The sequence below is a fragment of the Mytilus edulis genome, chromosome 5 (genome assembly GCF_963676685.1).
Source record: "Mytilus edulis chromosome 5, xbMytEdul2.2, whole genome shotgun sequence".
Lineage (NCBI taxonomy): Eukaryota > Metazoa > Mollusca > Bivalvia > Mytilida > Mytilidae > Mytilus > Mytilus edulis.
The window spans coordinates 34,098,988-34,116,730 of NC_092348.1; the positions used below are offsets into that span (position 1 = coordinate 34,098,988).

At 30.5% G+C, this 17,743-nt stretch overlaps 1 protein-coding gene across 7 annotated transcripts in view; it reads right to left on the reverse strand.

Annotated features, from left to right (window-relative positions):
* The window catches only part of LOC139523508 (protein naked cuticle homolog 2-like), a 67,410-nt gene that overhangs the window by 14,752 nt on the left and 34,915 nt on the right, over nucleotides 1-17,743 (reverse strand). For 3 of the 7 annotated variants that reach the window (XM_071317566.1, XM_071317567.1, XM_071317569.1), the window contains 2 exons: nucleotides 5,039-5,090; nucleotides 4,435-4,568 (listed from right to left, as the gene is read on the reverse strand). In XM_071317566.1, coding sequence (XP_071173667.1) covers nucleotides 4,435-4,568; nucleotides 5,039-5,090 — 186 coding nt within the window. Of the gene's footprint in view, nucleotides 1-4,434; nucleotides 4,569-5,038; nucleotides 5,091-6,528; nucleotides 6,782-11,886; nucleotides 12,115-16,200; nucleotides 16,561-17,743 lie in introns of those variants that run through there. The other 4 variants (XM_071317572.1, XM_071317573.1, XM_071317570.1 and 1 more) reach the window with 4 other exon arrangements.

Here is a 17,743-nt window from a genome sequence, read left to right on the forward strand (position 1 = left end):
AAAGATCATCAATGACTGACCATTAATGTGTCAAAGTGACCACATTATTCAGGTAAAAATATACTGGTCAAACTCGGTCAGCTAAAGTTGTCCTTGTCAAGGATTGACTATAAGAGATATATTTGGAGGACAAAAAAGGGGTTATACATCAACAAATCAAATTTTCAAAATAAATAACAATAATTGCCTTTCAATATCTACATACAGAGCAGATATATATAGGCCAACTCCCACTATCCACTTGCAGATCTTTTTCTTCCAAAATTTGCTATGTTTTGTCCAATCAAGGCACTAAAAGACAAAATTTTGCCTTTATATAACTTTAAGCAGTTAAGTCCTTTTTGTTTGACAAGTCAATAGATCAAAACATCAGTGGTAATTTGAACCTGGTTTGGTTCCCAATTGAAGTTTCCCAAATGTTCCTCTTGGACAATTGAATTAAGGGTTAAAATGTTTCATTTCTAACAGGCTAGTGTTAATAGCTGGACATCAAAGGTTGAGGGTCAACAGACAGCCTGACTATACACTACTAAGGGCATTAAGTGTAACTACTAAATTGATGGACAATTTATGTATTGTTTATTGTTTACAAATATCTACATGAGAAATAAAAACCTTCCTGTGATGTTTACCTATATGGTCAAATGTCATAGAGGTGTAACAGTGTGATGAAAGTTTTATAGTTTTGTTTAATTATTATGGTAGGGGCATAACTTATCAAGCTTCACTTGCAAAACAGTAGAAAGGATAATTTTAATTAGCATCCATTAGTTAGATAGGAATAAAACAATAACAATACACAAGTTCAGATTCATCAACTCTGTCAAAGATTACCTATAAGGACCTCAGCCATAATGTTTAGTATAACGTTTAAAGGGAAATTGGAACTTTCAATTTATGCATATTTTAAAGTTGTGATGATACAAAACTTAAACAGGAATTATATCACAACAAATAAAGATATATTAATTCTACACACTTTAAAAAAAAAGATTTTGAACAACTTTCAAATTATAAGACCTGTGAGGACTATATTTACAGCGTGTATACAAGTACCAGAACCCAATCTATCATAGATAAAATATTTTCTTCGTACTTGCATGCCCCCACATAATTTTGCAGTCATAAAATGTGTCAAAATTATACCTTTTTCTCTTTTTTGTTGAAAAAATTATGTTTCAACTATCCTTCAACCGTTAAATTTTAGTGCATCACTTAAAGAACATACTGTTTAAACTTTGCACATTCTTTCAATTATTTTTAACATAAATATCACTAAAATTTATAATATATACTTAAAATTTTTCAGGACAAATGCAATTTTTACAACAGTATTAAATTTTAGTAAGTAAATGAACTCAAAATCACCTATAGAAAATTTAATAATAACCGGAGTTCATTGACGATCTAAGAGGGATCTATGTTCATTCTTTTTGAAAGTTATATGCTTTTTGTTTAATGACATCTGCCTCAATGAAAAGATTGCCCATTCATTAATTATTCTGTAATATCTACTAGAACCACTATGTACCATCTACCCGTCTTACTTGTACCAACCCGCATCCATCGGTATGTTTACAACAGATGTCTCAGAAGTGAAGTAGATATTCACGCACCACCTCACCTACGAACGAAACTCAAAAGGAAATATTGATCAAAAGGACTCCACAATGAAGCATTAAATTATCCTATAAATACCATTAGGTTTAAAACATTCTTTTTGCTCTCTCTCTCTCTTTCTGTTTACACCTGTTTTAGCCATCGTTATAAATCTGCACTTCGTTGAGAGTACAAATACACACTGAATGCATCTGAAAGCTTTTGAAACTTCTTGATCATTTGCTTTCACATCTCTCTTTCATCAAATAAACTGAGTATTTTTTAAAACATCGTAGATAAAAGAAATGGGTTTTTCATTACACCCTAAAGATGGCATATAAAGCTTAATGGAACATGATACAAATTTCACTTCAAAGTACAAAATTGTATTTAACAAGTTTGTTTACCTACCGATCGTAATGGAATATATTTAAATTGATTCCTATATATATTTTTCCCCTATTACCCATTAGACATTAAATGTCCCTTTGATTCAGAGAAGTTCTTTTTAATAATGGCTTTATTTATACTTTTATTTACTTTTGAGCGGTTTCTGATTTTACATAGTAAATCACAAAAGGTCATGATCACAATGACCTTATTTGTAAATCATGCATAGAAAAAAAATTTGATAACCATTAATTTGTTTTATTTTAACCACAGGAATTCATTCTAGGTCGGAAACTTTTTGATGCATTTCTGAGTTTGTCATTTTATATCTTTAACAACAAAAGGACAATGGTGTATCAACATTTACAATTATTTTTAGCTCAAAGGGTAACGCTAAACATCTGCAGTGTTTAATCCAAATTTTATGTCATTTTGTATCCCATGAATGCTCTGATAGGACTGAATTAATGTATATGGAAAAAAAAGATATCTGACCTGGCACTTAATCTCTTCCTATTGCTAAATGGTATTTTAGGTCTGACCATAATTTGATGGTGACTACAATATGGGAGCTGTACAATGCACACAAGTTAAAGTCCAAAGTAATTATGCTACTGTAACTTTTGACTTCTGACCTTAAAAAATTTGTAAGGGTTCCACGGAACCCAGTGTCTCGCCTACTTTTGCTGTTAATCGCAGACTCAACAAAAAAGAGGAAAAACATCAATAAAAATTTCCCTCTCAATACTGTCTTTTGATTGAAAGAAGCTTCCAAGTTTGGTAAAAAATCCAGGATAGTTTATGAATGTAATAAATGTTTTATAAACTTTAACTGCAGACTGTATGTAATGTTAACTGGAAGAAAACTAAGTCCATTTATAAGTAAAATACGGAAAAAGTGAATTTTTTTTTACAAAATTTACTTCTGAATAATATCTTATGATCAGAAACAAGCTTTTGTCTAAGTTTGGTAGAAATCCAGGATAGTTTAAGAAGATAATAAAAATTTTAAAAACTTAAACCACAGAGTGAATGTTTTGTTTCTGGCAAAAAAAAGTCCATTTGTAAGTAAAATACGGAAAAGTGGAAATTTATTTTTACAAAATTTTCTTCTTGATACTATCTTATGATCATAAACAAGCTTCTGTCCAAGTTTGGTACAAATCAAGGATAGTTTATGAAAGTTATTAAAATTTTAAAAACTTTAACCACAGAGTGAATGTAATGTTTCCTCGCAGAAAAACCAAGTCCATTTATAAGTAAAATACGGAAAAGTGGAAATTTATTTTTACAAAATTTTCTTCTTGATACTATATTATGATCATAAACAAGCTTCTGTCCAGGTTTGGTACAAATCAAGGATAGTTTATGAAAGTTATTAAAATTTTAAAAACTTTAACCACAGAGTGAATATTTGTGGACGCCGCCGCCGACGACGACGACGACGGAATGTAGGATCGCTTAGTCTCGCCTTTTCGACTAAAGTCGAAGGCTCGACAAAAATATTATAAATTTCTCCCCTCGCAAATCATGACATAGTTATCAGTATTTGTTGAATACTTCTTTCAGCTTTAATATACCGAGGGGTGTCAATTTGATATCGACTTTTGACCTTCAAATTTGAAATGTCATACTATTTAAGCTCTAATGTGAATGGTTAAGGAAGATTTGATGCAATACCCAGGATCTCTGCCTATGGTTACCAACCACTAGACAAAAATTATCAGTAACACTTTATTCGCATCTGAATTTTCATTATGGGATGTCCTGTACAAGTACATTGAACCATGGAATTAATGTTATATATATATATATTTATATAAACGAGTCTAAATTGAAAACTACATTCAAACCTATGATTGCGTTGGATAAAAACCGCAATTTTTATACGTGTGCATGTAAAATAAATTTCGTTGTAGAAGGGTCTAAAAACAGCACAAACAACATTTTCCAAAAGACCAAAAAAGTGAAAAAGTATATTTAAACAAAACGCATTTGACTAACAGGTCGAACAACTGATGTTCTTTAACCCTGCTGACTGCCATTGGCAATTGCCAAATAAAATTGATCACAAGATGTAACAAAATGGATCTTAAAATAAATTTAATACTAAACAGAAATTTTTTTATAACTTTTGGCCACGATGTTATGCCACAAACATACGGTGTCAATATTTTTTTAGTACACCAGATCCAGATTTCGAAATGTCTCTTTAGTGATGTTAGGGATCGGAACGGTATTTGGAAGGCCAAATAAAAAGTACCCTCATTTTTAGATAGACTCTTGAATTTTAAGATATTCCTATTACTTCCATGATTGAACTGACGTTACATATCTGTCAAAACTAGGTATAACAAACAAGGGGGGGGGGGGGGGTAATTTTGATCACAGTTTCAACTCAACATGACCTAAAATTAACTTCTTCTGTAATGAATCTGTTCATACCTCAATACTTAATCGATTGTCTGTTTCTGTTCCTGTCTTGTCTTTATCCTCTGACTGGTCAGGTTTTTCCAGGTTGTTGTCCAATGTTAGTAACTTGTTGTTGTGTGACTCCATCTTTGGAGGAGGTAGCTCCACTGTTAAAATATGACATTTAACTAAACATTTATTATTTTAAATAGCAAAGGTTAAAAGTGACAAATACATTTTTTAGAAGTCTTTTACATAAAACGTAGCAATTTGTTGTATTTATCTGTATGTAAGTCAATTCAAATTGTCAAACTAAAGAGGTCTAGTACATTTACATGAAGTCTTAATTTTAAATTTAACATAATTTAACATACATGTAAATATTTTCAGGAATTTGAACAAAGTGACCCAACACCTGAAGTGGTAATCGTGTGGTTGGGTAATAGTGGGTGGATACTGACTGAAAGGTATTCACAGTTGTCTTTCACTAGATATGAAAAATAAAACAGTGTTGTTGTCTTTATTGATATATATACTTTCAGTTTGAAAACTATATAATCCTATAATTTTTTTCCAATATATAAAACTATAAAAATTTATCATCTTTCTAACACTGATAATTAAAAGTACATCTTACCCCTCAGAGGCACACTTTCCCCTCCTTTATCCTCCAGACTGACGGACAATTCCTGGAATTAGAAAAATTCAAATGAAAATCAAAATGTTATGTTACATCTAACAAGCTCCCATCTCATCATTGTCAGTCCTATCAATCTTCCAATCGCTTTTTATAGATCTTAAAAATATCAATTAGTCAAAATGTTTTTGACTCAGCTGTTTCCCTGAATCACCATCTAGAGAGATGAGTAACAAATTACCTACAGCTATTGATATTTATTGATTTTCAATTTACTTGATCCACCCTTTTTTTAATATCAATTATATTCAATTACTCAAGTAATTAACAAGTTCATATTTCACCCCATTGATTTAATGATTCGTTCTTTAATTGTGCCTCAGGAATCTGCTGTATAAGCAGCTGCTGCCAAATTCACGTTTTTTTTCTTCAAATTTTTCATCAGTTGAACTTTCAAGTTCTATTTTACAGACAAACACCACTGTTCGTCACTTCTGATGTGTTAGTGATCATTAAAATTCAAGTTTCATCCTAATTACCAACGTAAATCAACATTATTTTGGTGGTCTTTTGAATTCAAAGAAACTTTAAAACAACAAAACAGAAGTATATTTATTCAAATTTCTAAACACCAATCTTAAGGTAAGTGCAACAAGAGCGCAAAGGTAAACACGGAAAAAAACTGTTTTCCTCAAAATCTTGCAAATTGCAGGTTTTGTATGCAACAACGAACCTATGCAAAGGAATTTTGACTATAAATCTGGAATATATATTTGTGCATAATTGACAAATAGTTTTTCCCCTTCAAATATTACAATTAAAAAACACTAATCACTTCAATACTAATTAATTGCTTCATGTTAACACCTAATAATTATTATATAAAGCTACATTTTCATTTATTTTCAAAATCTTTCTTTCAAAACATTTTTTTTTATCTTACATGGTTACAAAGCACAATAAGGTTTTCTGCAAATTCATAAAGCTCCTAAAGTACAGATAGGCTTTCAGTATTGATGCAGCTATAAGATGCTGATCTTTACTAATTATTATAAACTGAGAAGAAGAATGAAATGTCTTCCTTTCATAGATGAAAACAAATATTTCATTAGAGTTAAAGTGAAAAACCTCTATTTAAAAACAGATTCAATCTGATATTTATATATAAATAAATCATTTGTTATGATCTGAACAGGAAAAAATCTATTTGATTTTGTTTAAAATCTTACAATAATAACTAGAATCCACTGAATATTCATTAAACAATTTGATGTTTTTATATGCAAAATCAGTCCCATTAAATTCACCTTTGTTATTAGACAGAAGCAGGTGTAGATTGTCCTACAAATTGAACATCTGCACACATTCTACGTTCCTTACTTTATACCACTAGCAAATTCAGAAAAAAAATATAAAGTTCACAAATATTTGTTTGACAAAACAAAAAAAAATCTATTGTATTCTTGTACTTATCATGTTTATAAACAAACCTTTTGGAAAAGAGTTAAATCCAACATTTTTATATTGAACAAACCTTCTAAATTTATTTTCCTACACAAATGACTAGTCCAACTAGATTAACACTATACACCAGAGTGAATCTAACAATAAAATGTACATCTAGTATTCTGCCAATCACTCTGGGGATGTCATTTCCAGATCAATAAATTTGTCACAACATTCTCAACACTTTCTCACTATCTTCATAGTATTTTCATTGATCAAAGTTAAAGGGGGCATCTCAAAGTTTAAAATGCTTATTAAATACAACCATTTAGACAATCTGGCATTTAATATTCATTTTTTCTTACATAATATTTTATTGAAGTGTAATTATACACCCTATAAATCTATTGTCCCTCCTTTAACCTCTTAAGTCTTTATAATCCCTTAAGGTTATTTTTAACAATGTTACAACAAAGTAAACAACTTGTTTGTTTTTTTAAGTTCTTTTACTATTATTCTGAGAAATATGTTTACAGTACTACAAAAAGGTCATTGCTTTCTGCTAACACAGAAAAACACATATTATCCATGAGTTGATGCTAATTGTGCAGTAATTTGGTGAAATAATTGCTGGCTGTTCACACTTCTAGCTCAGATAACAAATCTAGATCAATACAGTGTATAATTATATTGCATTTGTTTATAATGGTTTTTGTTATTTCTGATGCATCAATACTAAATTACCTCATCTGCAGAAAAACAAAACAAAGCTAAAGAGCCAGATCACATATGTAAGGCTACTGTTAATGACAGAATGATATGAACTTTGAACCTGAGAGGCAGAGGTACACTTTGGGATCGATCAATCTAAGGACCATTGCTCATCATTTTTATTTTATTTCAATTTGCAGAATCCAGTTTTGAATCTATGCCATATTTCACATAAGCAATTGCTTTCACATGTTTTAATTGTTAAAAGTATTTAGATCATAAATTTGGAAAAACTGGACAAAATTATTCTAAACTTTAATCTTTGGTTACCTACATGTAGCAGGGGAAAAATAGAGAACATGACCCTTTTTAAAAAGGTTTAGACATTATTACTAGAACTGACTTATGGCATTTTTGTACATTCCCATAAAACCCCAAACCAGTTTTTGGCAGGCGACTACTAAAGCCTTAGGGGAGACAACTCTGAACGTTACAGCATAAAACATGGCACTTAGTCATGTAAGAAGGTATAAAACACAAGTTCTAAGTGATGAAATGAATGAATATTGACTGTTAATGACTGACCATATATATGTCATAATGTATAAGTTATGGTCAGCGATGACCCACAGGGGAGATGTACACATTATATAACTGTAAAAACATTTTTAAAAACATTAACAAGGTTTTTCAGGTATCTTTTTCTTTAAACCTATTACATGTACATCACTCACTAATAAATAAAGGAAAATTGATTTCAGGTTGACAATTATATCCTAATGCAAAAAAATATCAAAATTATATCAATTAAAGTTTACAAATCAATAAAAAAATTTGAAATTAAATAAAATGTATAAAATTTGGTTTTGTTAAATATTTTGTTAATTCTATAAATTTTCAAAATTGACAATTTTATCAAAATCTGAATAATAATAATTTTATTTCTTTTCAAAGCAAAAGAATTAAGAACTGCAATCAGAAAAACAAACATTAAATCATTTAATTCTTACAAATGTATCATGAAATTGACATTTTGTTATGTACATGTATTTTTTTTAATTTAAAATTGACATCACTTATTAACATGTTGCAAAAATTGTGAATTCAAATAAACATACAAATTAAACATGAAAATAAAAAAGTTAATAAAATGTAAAATTATGAGTATAAGGAGATTATCTGTCATCATGCAAGTAATAAACCATTCTTCCCTTATTAGGTGAATAAAACTATGATAGCATTTTGATTTCCCTATGGAGTCACCTTTTATCATTATCGCAATATCAATTTTCATTTTTTTTTTATGTTTTCACATACTTAGCGGAACTTTGAGCAGTCCAATACTACATGAACGTAATTGAGTTGGGAGTTCATTTCAAACACGTAGTAATTCTGTTATATGGTCCACATCTGTTTGAAGTCTATGAGCTTTCTGTGATGAAAGAGAATTTTAGATCAAAAGTACAGGAAAACTAACTTATTATTACTTATCTCAAATGTTGATATGTTCTGATGTTAAAAAAAATCAAAGCGATCAGTCCAGTGGCACACCCATCCATGTTTGTAGTTCCCTGATATATACATTCCCTTAAGTAGACTTCAAATGGAATAAATTGTAAATCTATAATTATATCAATGTCTGCATCATTGGTCAAAGGGTTGACACTGTAAGTAAACTCTGTCACTTTTGATAATCAAAGAGAGATAACTCTTAATATGATCAACAAGGGATCTTTCTTCTTAATAAAATAACAATAATGAAAGTAAAAACACAGTAAAAATTGAAGTGTTATCAGGGTTTATTTAGTTGGTTTTGCAATTTAAAATTTGCCATGTGTAAAGTTTTATACATTGATGAAAAAAACTGATTAACTCATACAGGTGAAAAAATAGTATTGTCTTGAGTCTAATAATTCATGAAGACTAATTACTGTGTATGAAGAACTCATCCAGTGGATTATAAATTTCCCCGAACTTTCAATCACATCTCTTGAGTACACTGGATGGTAGAAGGCACAGGAACATGCCAGTATTGTTGTTATTATTTGTATTTGTCACAAGAACCTTGTTTAGTATATGACAATAAAGAATTAAAATTATTAATTGATTAGTAGATCAAGTTCAATTTGAACAGTGGCGGATCCACGGGGGGGTTCCAGGGGTTTTTGGCCGATCAAATGCATTTGAATAGGAGCATATAGTTGGAACCCCCTCTTTACTCTGGGTTGGGACCCGAACTTTCAATCACATCTCTTGAGTACACTGGATGGTAGAAGGCACAGGAACATGCCAGTATTGTTGTTATTATTTGTATTTGTCACAAGAACCTTGTTTAGTATATGACAATAAAGAATTAAAATTATTAATTGATTAGTAGATCAAGTTCAATTTGAACAGTGGCGGATCCACGGGGGGGTTCCAGGGGTTTTTGGCCGATCAAATGCATTTGAATAGGAGCATATAGTTGGAACCCCCTCTTTACTCTGGGTTGGGAACCCCCCCCCCTTTTTTAAATGGCTGGATCCGCCACTGTTGAAGACCATTAAACCATTTCACCATTTATAATGGATGATTTACCACCTTTGTAAACCTTTCAAAAGCAAAAAACTATCTATTATTAGCCTTAAAAGGTTTAAATCAATCTTCTGCATTATAAATATCCAAGCGAAACAGAGTTTTTATCTCTTTAATTAACACATAGCCCATTCATTTCATTTGAAACACTAAACTTTTTTTTAATATGTTATTACCATGAATTTTGAATAACTAAACAGCTTCTTCCATTATCATTATACCCTATATATATATACATTAGATAAAACCTGTCACATCAGGCTGCATATCAAAATCAAATGACAACGATTTTTTTTTAACAATCTTTGTAAATTCCCTTTGAAATTTGATCAGGGATTGGAAAATTGGAAGGTTTATCGCAGATTTATATTCCATTAGTAAATTATGTATGAAATCGTGAAACGTTTTTTAGTCTGCGTTTGTCAGAAATGAGACAATGATTATTCATAAGGGAACTATTCAATATGTAACCAATCTCTTATCAATATTTAATTTTGTATCACATTTCAATCGTATTTATTTTTTAATATCTTTTTATTGAAGTTTTCTGTTTCCTGTTGATTTTACATGGTTTTGTGAACAAACATCAAATTGAATTAAATTATTGATATTATCAAAATCCTAGGGTTTTTTTTTAACAAAATTCACAATTACAATGAAAAAATCATTGTCTTTCAGAAACAAAGATCATAAAAGACATCATATCTAAAGAATAAAAATTCAAACCTTGTATTCACAGAATTTACAGACTTATAATCATTTAGACCAGGCCAATAACAGTTTTTAACATATTTAGTAAATTGTCAATACTATTGTTTATACTATAGTGTTGTTAACTGGCTATTTCTGTATTGGCCCTGTTATAGATTCGAGGTTATCTATATAGCTGTATTGGACCCGAAACTGGAAGAGTCGAGGGCCAATATAGCTGATTGAGAAACAGCCAGTTCATAACACTTTTATTAAATGATTTTAAGAAAATTAAAAACCGGAAGTGAACATCCTGTATTAGTCCTAGTATATAATTTTTCAACACTAACTCTTTGGTACTCATACCAAGAAAGAGCAACTAAAAGAAGTAAAATCGAGCTTACAATCTGTGAAATTTGAGGAAAGAAATTACTGCTTTCTTCTGATGGTCAGAGGGTGACTTAATTACTCCTGCAAGGAATTCAAGAACTGTTCTTATAGTGTTCAAGACTTTTCTAGGACCTAGAAAAGTTCTATCAAGTTCAAGAACTAAATATCTGTTCTAGAACATTTTCACAGGGGTAGCAGTGTACCCCTCTCTTTTCTAACTCACAGCAGAGGGTATAACTACAAAATTAGAACTTTCATTAGACTACATACATGGATCAAGGACATATTTTCATGGACATTTGAAGTACTTCCAAGTTCTTTAGAACTACATGAAAAATATTGTTCTATACTAATAAGTATTCATAACTATAACTCAAAAACCTTTAAAAATGATACAACTGGCAATAAAAAAATTAGGCATACCCCATTAAGTAAGCAAAGAATTCCCTCAAGACTTAATCATATATCTATAATTCATATTTTCTGCCTTGTATTAACTAATTGGCAATATCTAGACAAATATATACAGACTCTATGGAATAAATAATACAGATATGTAATCCAACCTACTTATATTCATCTGATAACCATATTTCAAAATTAAATAGGTAATATATATAATTAATTTAAATGAACTACTGTTAATTTTCATAAGAAAATAATGGATAAATAAAAAAGGTTAAAGCATGATCATAAAATTATCCCATTAAACATGATAACACTTGGCAGTAGCAAATTAACATGCTGGATTATTTGATCCCATGTAACTATGTAGTCAGATTGTCAAAACATTATCAACCAGCATTCATGCAGTGCGTATATATATATATATAAGCTAGTTAAACTTTTAAAATCATTGTCTCAAATAATAAAGCTGTTATCATCATTTGAGCCCCAAAAGCATGATCGATATTATTGAATTAAAGCAATTGTGTCATTGTGGTCAGTGCTCGATCATCACTGGTAAAACAGGCATTCTTCCTCTTTTTACACTTGCACCTAATTCATGAAATAAAATCAATGACCTTTGAAATTACCTTATATGTCCATACCCTTCCTTCTGTCAGACTCACACACTTACTCCATCCAATACTCAAACAATGCCAAAAATCTCTAAACAAAGCTTTAACCTACGAAAAACATCTACGAAAAAAATACTCCACAAACACTAAACAAACCTTAGTTAAGAAAACGTGATCAAGGCGTTGTACTGCATGAACACATGATAACTGGATGTTTATTTGAAGGTATAATTATCAAAACATATTACATATTTCATAAAGCATTCCACATTACATAAACAAATGATTGTGTTAATTGCCTGTCTATTGTTATACAGATAGTCACATGGCCACCCAAAAAAAAGCATACACTAAAATGGAGGATATACGTCATCAGAAGATATAATGCGTTGAAGGGGTACATTCTTAAAGGGGGTGGACAGTCTGGGGTAAGGGAACATGGTAATGAGGGGGTGGGAATTGGGAATCAGAGACCTCCCTGTCAACACCCTCTTCTTAACATCAGGTCTGTAAAAGAGGGGATAAGCTTTCAAATAGTTTGAACAGTTGTAATTTAATAACTGTGAGGACAGGTATTCACGATGAGAATATTCTTTATCTGATTTCAAGGCAAGTTTTCAAAATACTGAACTATCTTTCAAATTTATATTTTGCTATATCTAAATTGTATAGTCTAAAATAAACTGATTAAAGATATACAAGCATAGTTCAAATTATCAAATATTTTCAATAAGGGTTACAAATGAACTTGTTTATTTTCAAGCATGAAATGACAAAATGGCTACCACTTATACACAATTACCACTTTCATCATTCCATTCTAGAATTCATGCCCACATTTTAGTACATTCCACAAAGTGTGCCTACATATATCACATAACAGAGATAAGTAAGAAAACAGAGATACCTTTAACTTCAAAGAGTTTAATGCTGGATTTAACAGCTTCTCATCTGCATCCTAAGTATTTAGTAAACAAAAGGATGTTGCTGGCACTGGAAGCCAGGTCTTAATTGTAGAATTGAGATGAAAATAAATAAAACTATTTCAGACAAAATATACACTCAAAGAGAAACTGTTAAGAGCTCATCACATGAATGTTGATAGAGTAACATTTTCTGTGTAAAGGGTCTACCTAAATGCATAGTACATAAAGCAATTGTCTGAGTCTGAATAGTGATTGAACAATTAATGCATCTTTGACAAAAGGTTGTTTTTTACAAATAAAATTGCATTGAGCATGAATTTAGTTACAGGAAAAGTGAAAGCACCTAAACATTGAACAATCTTTTTTGTTACATTTTATGCTCTTCAACATCAGTTAATTAAACCAAGTACTTTTAAATCAATCCTGAGACAAATGTCATCACTTTTTAAGATTCTTGCCCTTATCCCAAAATTTATCAAAACATCAAAATACTTAATAACCCTTTTCGTATTTTTGGTGGAAGATCATACCACACATATCCAGCCTCTACCCACTACATGTACGTGTATGTGTACGTGCACAAGCCTCATTTACTCTCCATACACATTACTTACATAGGCACTGTATAAACCCAATGTTTATTACCCTGGAAAGTAATATCTGTCAGGCCATCATATGTTCACCTATGAGTTTGTTGTACATTTATTGCTGAACTTTCTGGAGGTTTTTGTATATTAATCACAGATATATATCTACCAGATAATGCACTTAGTATCATACAGACATTGCAACAAACCCCATCATTTAGCTTTCTAGGACGGGTTTTTGTAAAAATAACCCAAAAAACTGGAAGATAAAAACAATGTTGTTTTCCCTTAAATTGTCAAAAATGATTTTTTTGCTTTTGGAGGACTTAATACTTGAAGAGTTGGAAGATGACATTTTGCACTGAAAGATCACCAATAAAAGTAATATATATCTAACTGAAATTCATAGGAAAATAAAATTGAGAATGGAAATGGGGAATGTGTCAAAGAGACAACTGCAACCCGACCATAGAAAAAAACAACAGCAGAAGGTCACTAAAAATCTACCTAAAACACAAATTTTGGCTTAATAGAAACAAGTGGAAATAACTGCTTTTGCACATGGAATGTAATTTGGCTATTTGTCCCCGTCTACAGTAAAAACAAACTTTCTAAAGCTTCTGAGCAAATCTTCAAATATCATTTAACCGGACAGCCATTTTGAATGTGTATTCACATATAGTGCATGGTGTCAGCTATAATATACTTATAGACAGTAAAAACAACAGCCATTTTGATTTTCCGCTCACAAATTCTTGAAAGAAACCGCCAGGACATTACAAACAAATCTAGATGCATTTGAATTGGGGTTTTCTAAGAAAAAAACATATAAAATGATCCATGACACATGCACAATTCTAGTTGACCTGAAGACCAACTTGATAAAAAGTATAAATTGTTCCATATTACACATATTATCCCTTCAGGGCCTTACATTTCCATTTTCTAAAAGTCTGATTTATCAGATGTCAATATGATGATGCTGATTTCATACAATTATTCATATCAATCATTGTAAATTTCAAAATGATTCATAAATCTTCCAAATGTTTCCTTGCTTTTCCAGATCTCCAAGAAGATTTATACCATTTTTTTCCATAATAAAATATCTTTCATGTCAGAATTATCTTGTTTTTATAGGAAAACATGAAAATGTGTTTCCCTATCTGTTTTTATCATTGCACTATGTGATAGCAATTAATTTACATTGCACAGAATAAGGTACTTGTTCTGATTAGTGTAAATAATCTTTCTAATCTACAAATCATGTAATAGATATATTCAAAATGCATTTACAATCTAGAAAATATGAATAAAGCAAGATGTAGAATATATGCTGATGAGATACCAATTGCCCTTAAGCTTAGTTCAAACTATAGGGGTGATCGGAGACCCACTGGCCTCGCTATAAATACACTTTATTCAAGATTTATATCTCAAATTTTCAAACTAGAAATTCACAAATTACATGCAGTCTTTCAGGTAATGTGGGTATGTGCATGACTGATAGTATATACGTTTCCAAAGTCATTTGGTATAATTCAAGGCCCTTTCATAATTTTTCTTCTTCTTGATTTGTTATATTTTTAAATTATATGCTGCTATAGCAATGTATGTACTCAGCATCTTCTTCTGACCGAGTTCTTGAATGGTTTTTTATTCTTTATTTTCAGGATTACACTGCAATAAGTACTTCAATCCCAAGTTACTTCAGAAATATGAAATAAAACATGTTAAAATATTACAGACCATCATTCCTTATCACTATAAAATACCAAGAGAATATGCAACACGAAAGTCTAAGTGGCACTTAATGTTTCTGACTAACTAGTTTACATACCAATTACAAAATGTATATGTTCTGTCAGAAAAATGATATCAAGTGACCTTTAGGTGAACAGTAATAGCTTAATAAAGTCCTATTAACTATAAATTATTACACCATTTTCCATGTTATTAAGTTATTATGACACTACAGTACAGAACTCAGTCTCCTGAAATCTGATACATGTATTGGTTTACATTTATAGATGCATGAACTTAGTCAACTCTTCTGTTTCATACAACCTGACCAAAAATAAGTTCAGTCTTGATCTCAGCTACGTAGCTGTCTGAATTCTGAACATACATACAATTTTGTTAATGAATGGTGTTTTTCAACTAATGTTTCGGATATGGCCATCTTTGTAGCTTCTAATATTTATTGTCATTCCATTAGTTATCTCCCTTTTTAATTGTTAGTAGAGTTGTCTTCCTTTGGGACATATGAATTGTTTAGTGTATTCATTCATATACAATCAATTACTAAGGCAAGAAAGAAAAGATTCAGGTTTTTAATGAAACAATCCACCAGCATAGAAGATAAATAAAAATGTCAAAACTTAAGGTAAATTACTTAAAATGAAATTAAAGATGTCAAAAAGGTGAAATGTACTAATCTGAGAAATACATTGAGATTTAGAGAACCTAGATGTTTGTTCCCTTAATCGTGCTAAGTCTGGATTGATGCTCACACAAAGAACATTTTATTTATATTGCAAAATCTTTCCCAATATACCTGTATGATTTTATACACTTATTTAAGCATTACATATATCAAACTATTTCTTTTATTATTGCATTTTACTATTTAGCCCTCTTACTAACTGATCATAAGATGATTAATTGCTGTTTTCAAAAATCTATCTTCAAATAGTTTCTTGCCAAATCCCTTATTATTACAGTTGAAATATTTCTTTCATGTCAGAAGGAAATTCCTAAACTGTTAACTACCTTAGAAATATTCCCTAAAAACAAATGTTTTTTTTAAAACTCACCTAATTTCTTGATATTTATAATTTATCTGCTGTGTCACTTTAATCCTTAGGCTTTTGGTTTGAAATAAACTATAAACTATAAGGTACATAAATCTACAGAAAATCAGATAATCTTTGTAGTAGATCCTTCTTAGTCCTTATTACACCTGAATAGACTAAGAGTAATCCAAAATACCCCCAAAATATGTCTTGGATTATGTACAGCAATATAATACAGGTATTCACAAAACTTCCCCTTTACTCAGGTGAAGGTCAAATATAGTATTTTGACATCTGTTTTTCCTTATTTTCACGAAAATTGATTGTTTATTTACATTCCTCCAAACCTACATCACAACAAAGCTTGTAAACAATTTTGGCAAAAAAGCTATATTGAAGTGAGATAATGAGGAAGATAATAGGGTATAAGGTATCTCATTTAATTGAATTTCTTACACCCACATCATCATACAGGGATTTAATATATATAATACGCAAAAAAACATCTCAAATTATGAAAAAAGATATTTAGCATATATTTTTTTAAATATTTAAACTGTTACTGTAACACCTCTAACGTTTATTTTTAATAATGTGTAACATTTCTTTGAATGAAATGTCAGCTGTTGGTTAAAACACCTAACCAATAACACTTTTTCAATTAGCACTTTTCACTGAAAGAATAAAAATCACCACTGTCTATACCAGGTACATGTAGTACGGGAGGAAAAGAATAAACTCTATACATGTTGCTTAAAAGTCCCCTTACTTGGGGAGACCTTAAAATAATATAGTTCAGGGTTAATGATCATGACATGATAAAACAAAGTTCTTTAAATTCAAGGGACCTGACAAACTCCTCTACCCCCTTTTTTATATTTCACACCTGTTTCTTGAAACATGTCCCATCTCCACATAACCTTAGTGTTATATTTCATTGAAGATTTGATCCTTAAACAGGCCAGACATGACATATGCAATTAACACATTCTTGTGCAATAAAGGACAGAGGAAACAGATTATTATTTGCATAATGGCCTGACACAGCTATCATTTACCCAGAGAACATTTGGTTCAAGTATAGGAAACAGATTATTATTTGCATCTGGCCTGACACAGCTATCATTTACCCAGAGAACATTTGGTTCAAGTATAGGAAACAGATTATTCAATGCATCTAGCCTGACACAGCTATCATTTACCCAGAGAACATTTGGTTCAAGTATTATTGCATTACTAAGTGCATTCCTGTGTCTATAGCTTTGATCATTATGACTTATAATAACTGTCATATCACTCTCCATTAATGTGCAATACATAATTCTGTCTGCCCTGTTATTGACTCCAAAGTTCACCATCAAATATTTACCATTACTCTTATTCCATTCTGTAGAAATTTTTTCTATTTGATCTATTTTTAGGTTGCAAAGAGTCCTCAATTTGCAATTTGCAATTATGTTTTTTATCTAAATTCTATCCACTCTTGACTTAAGTCATTGTTGAATAACTGTTGTTTTTAAGCATTTCTGTGATACTGCAACCAATTTTTTATTAAATCAATTTA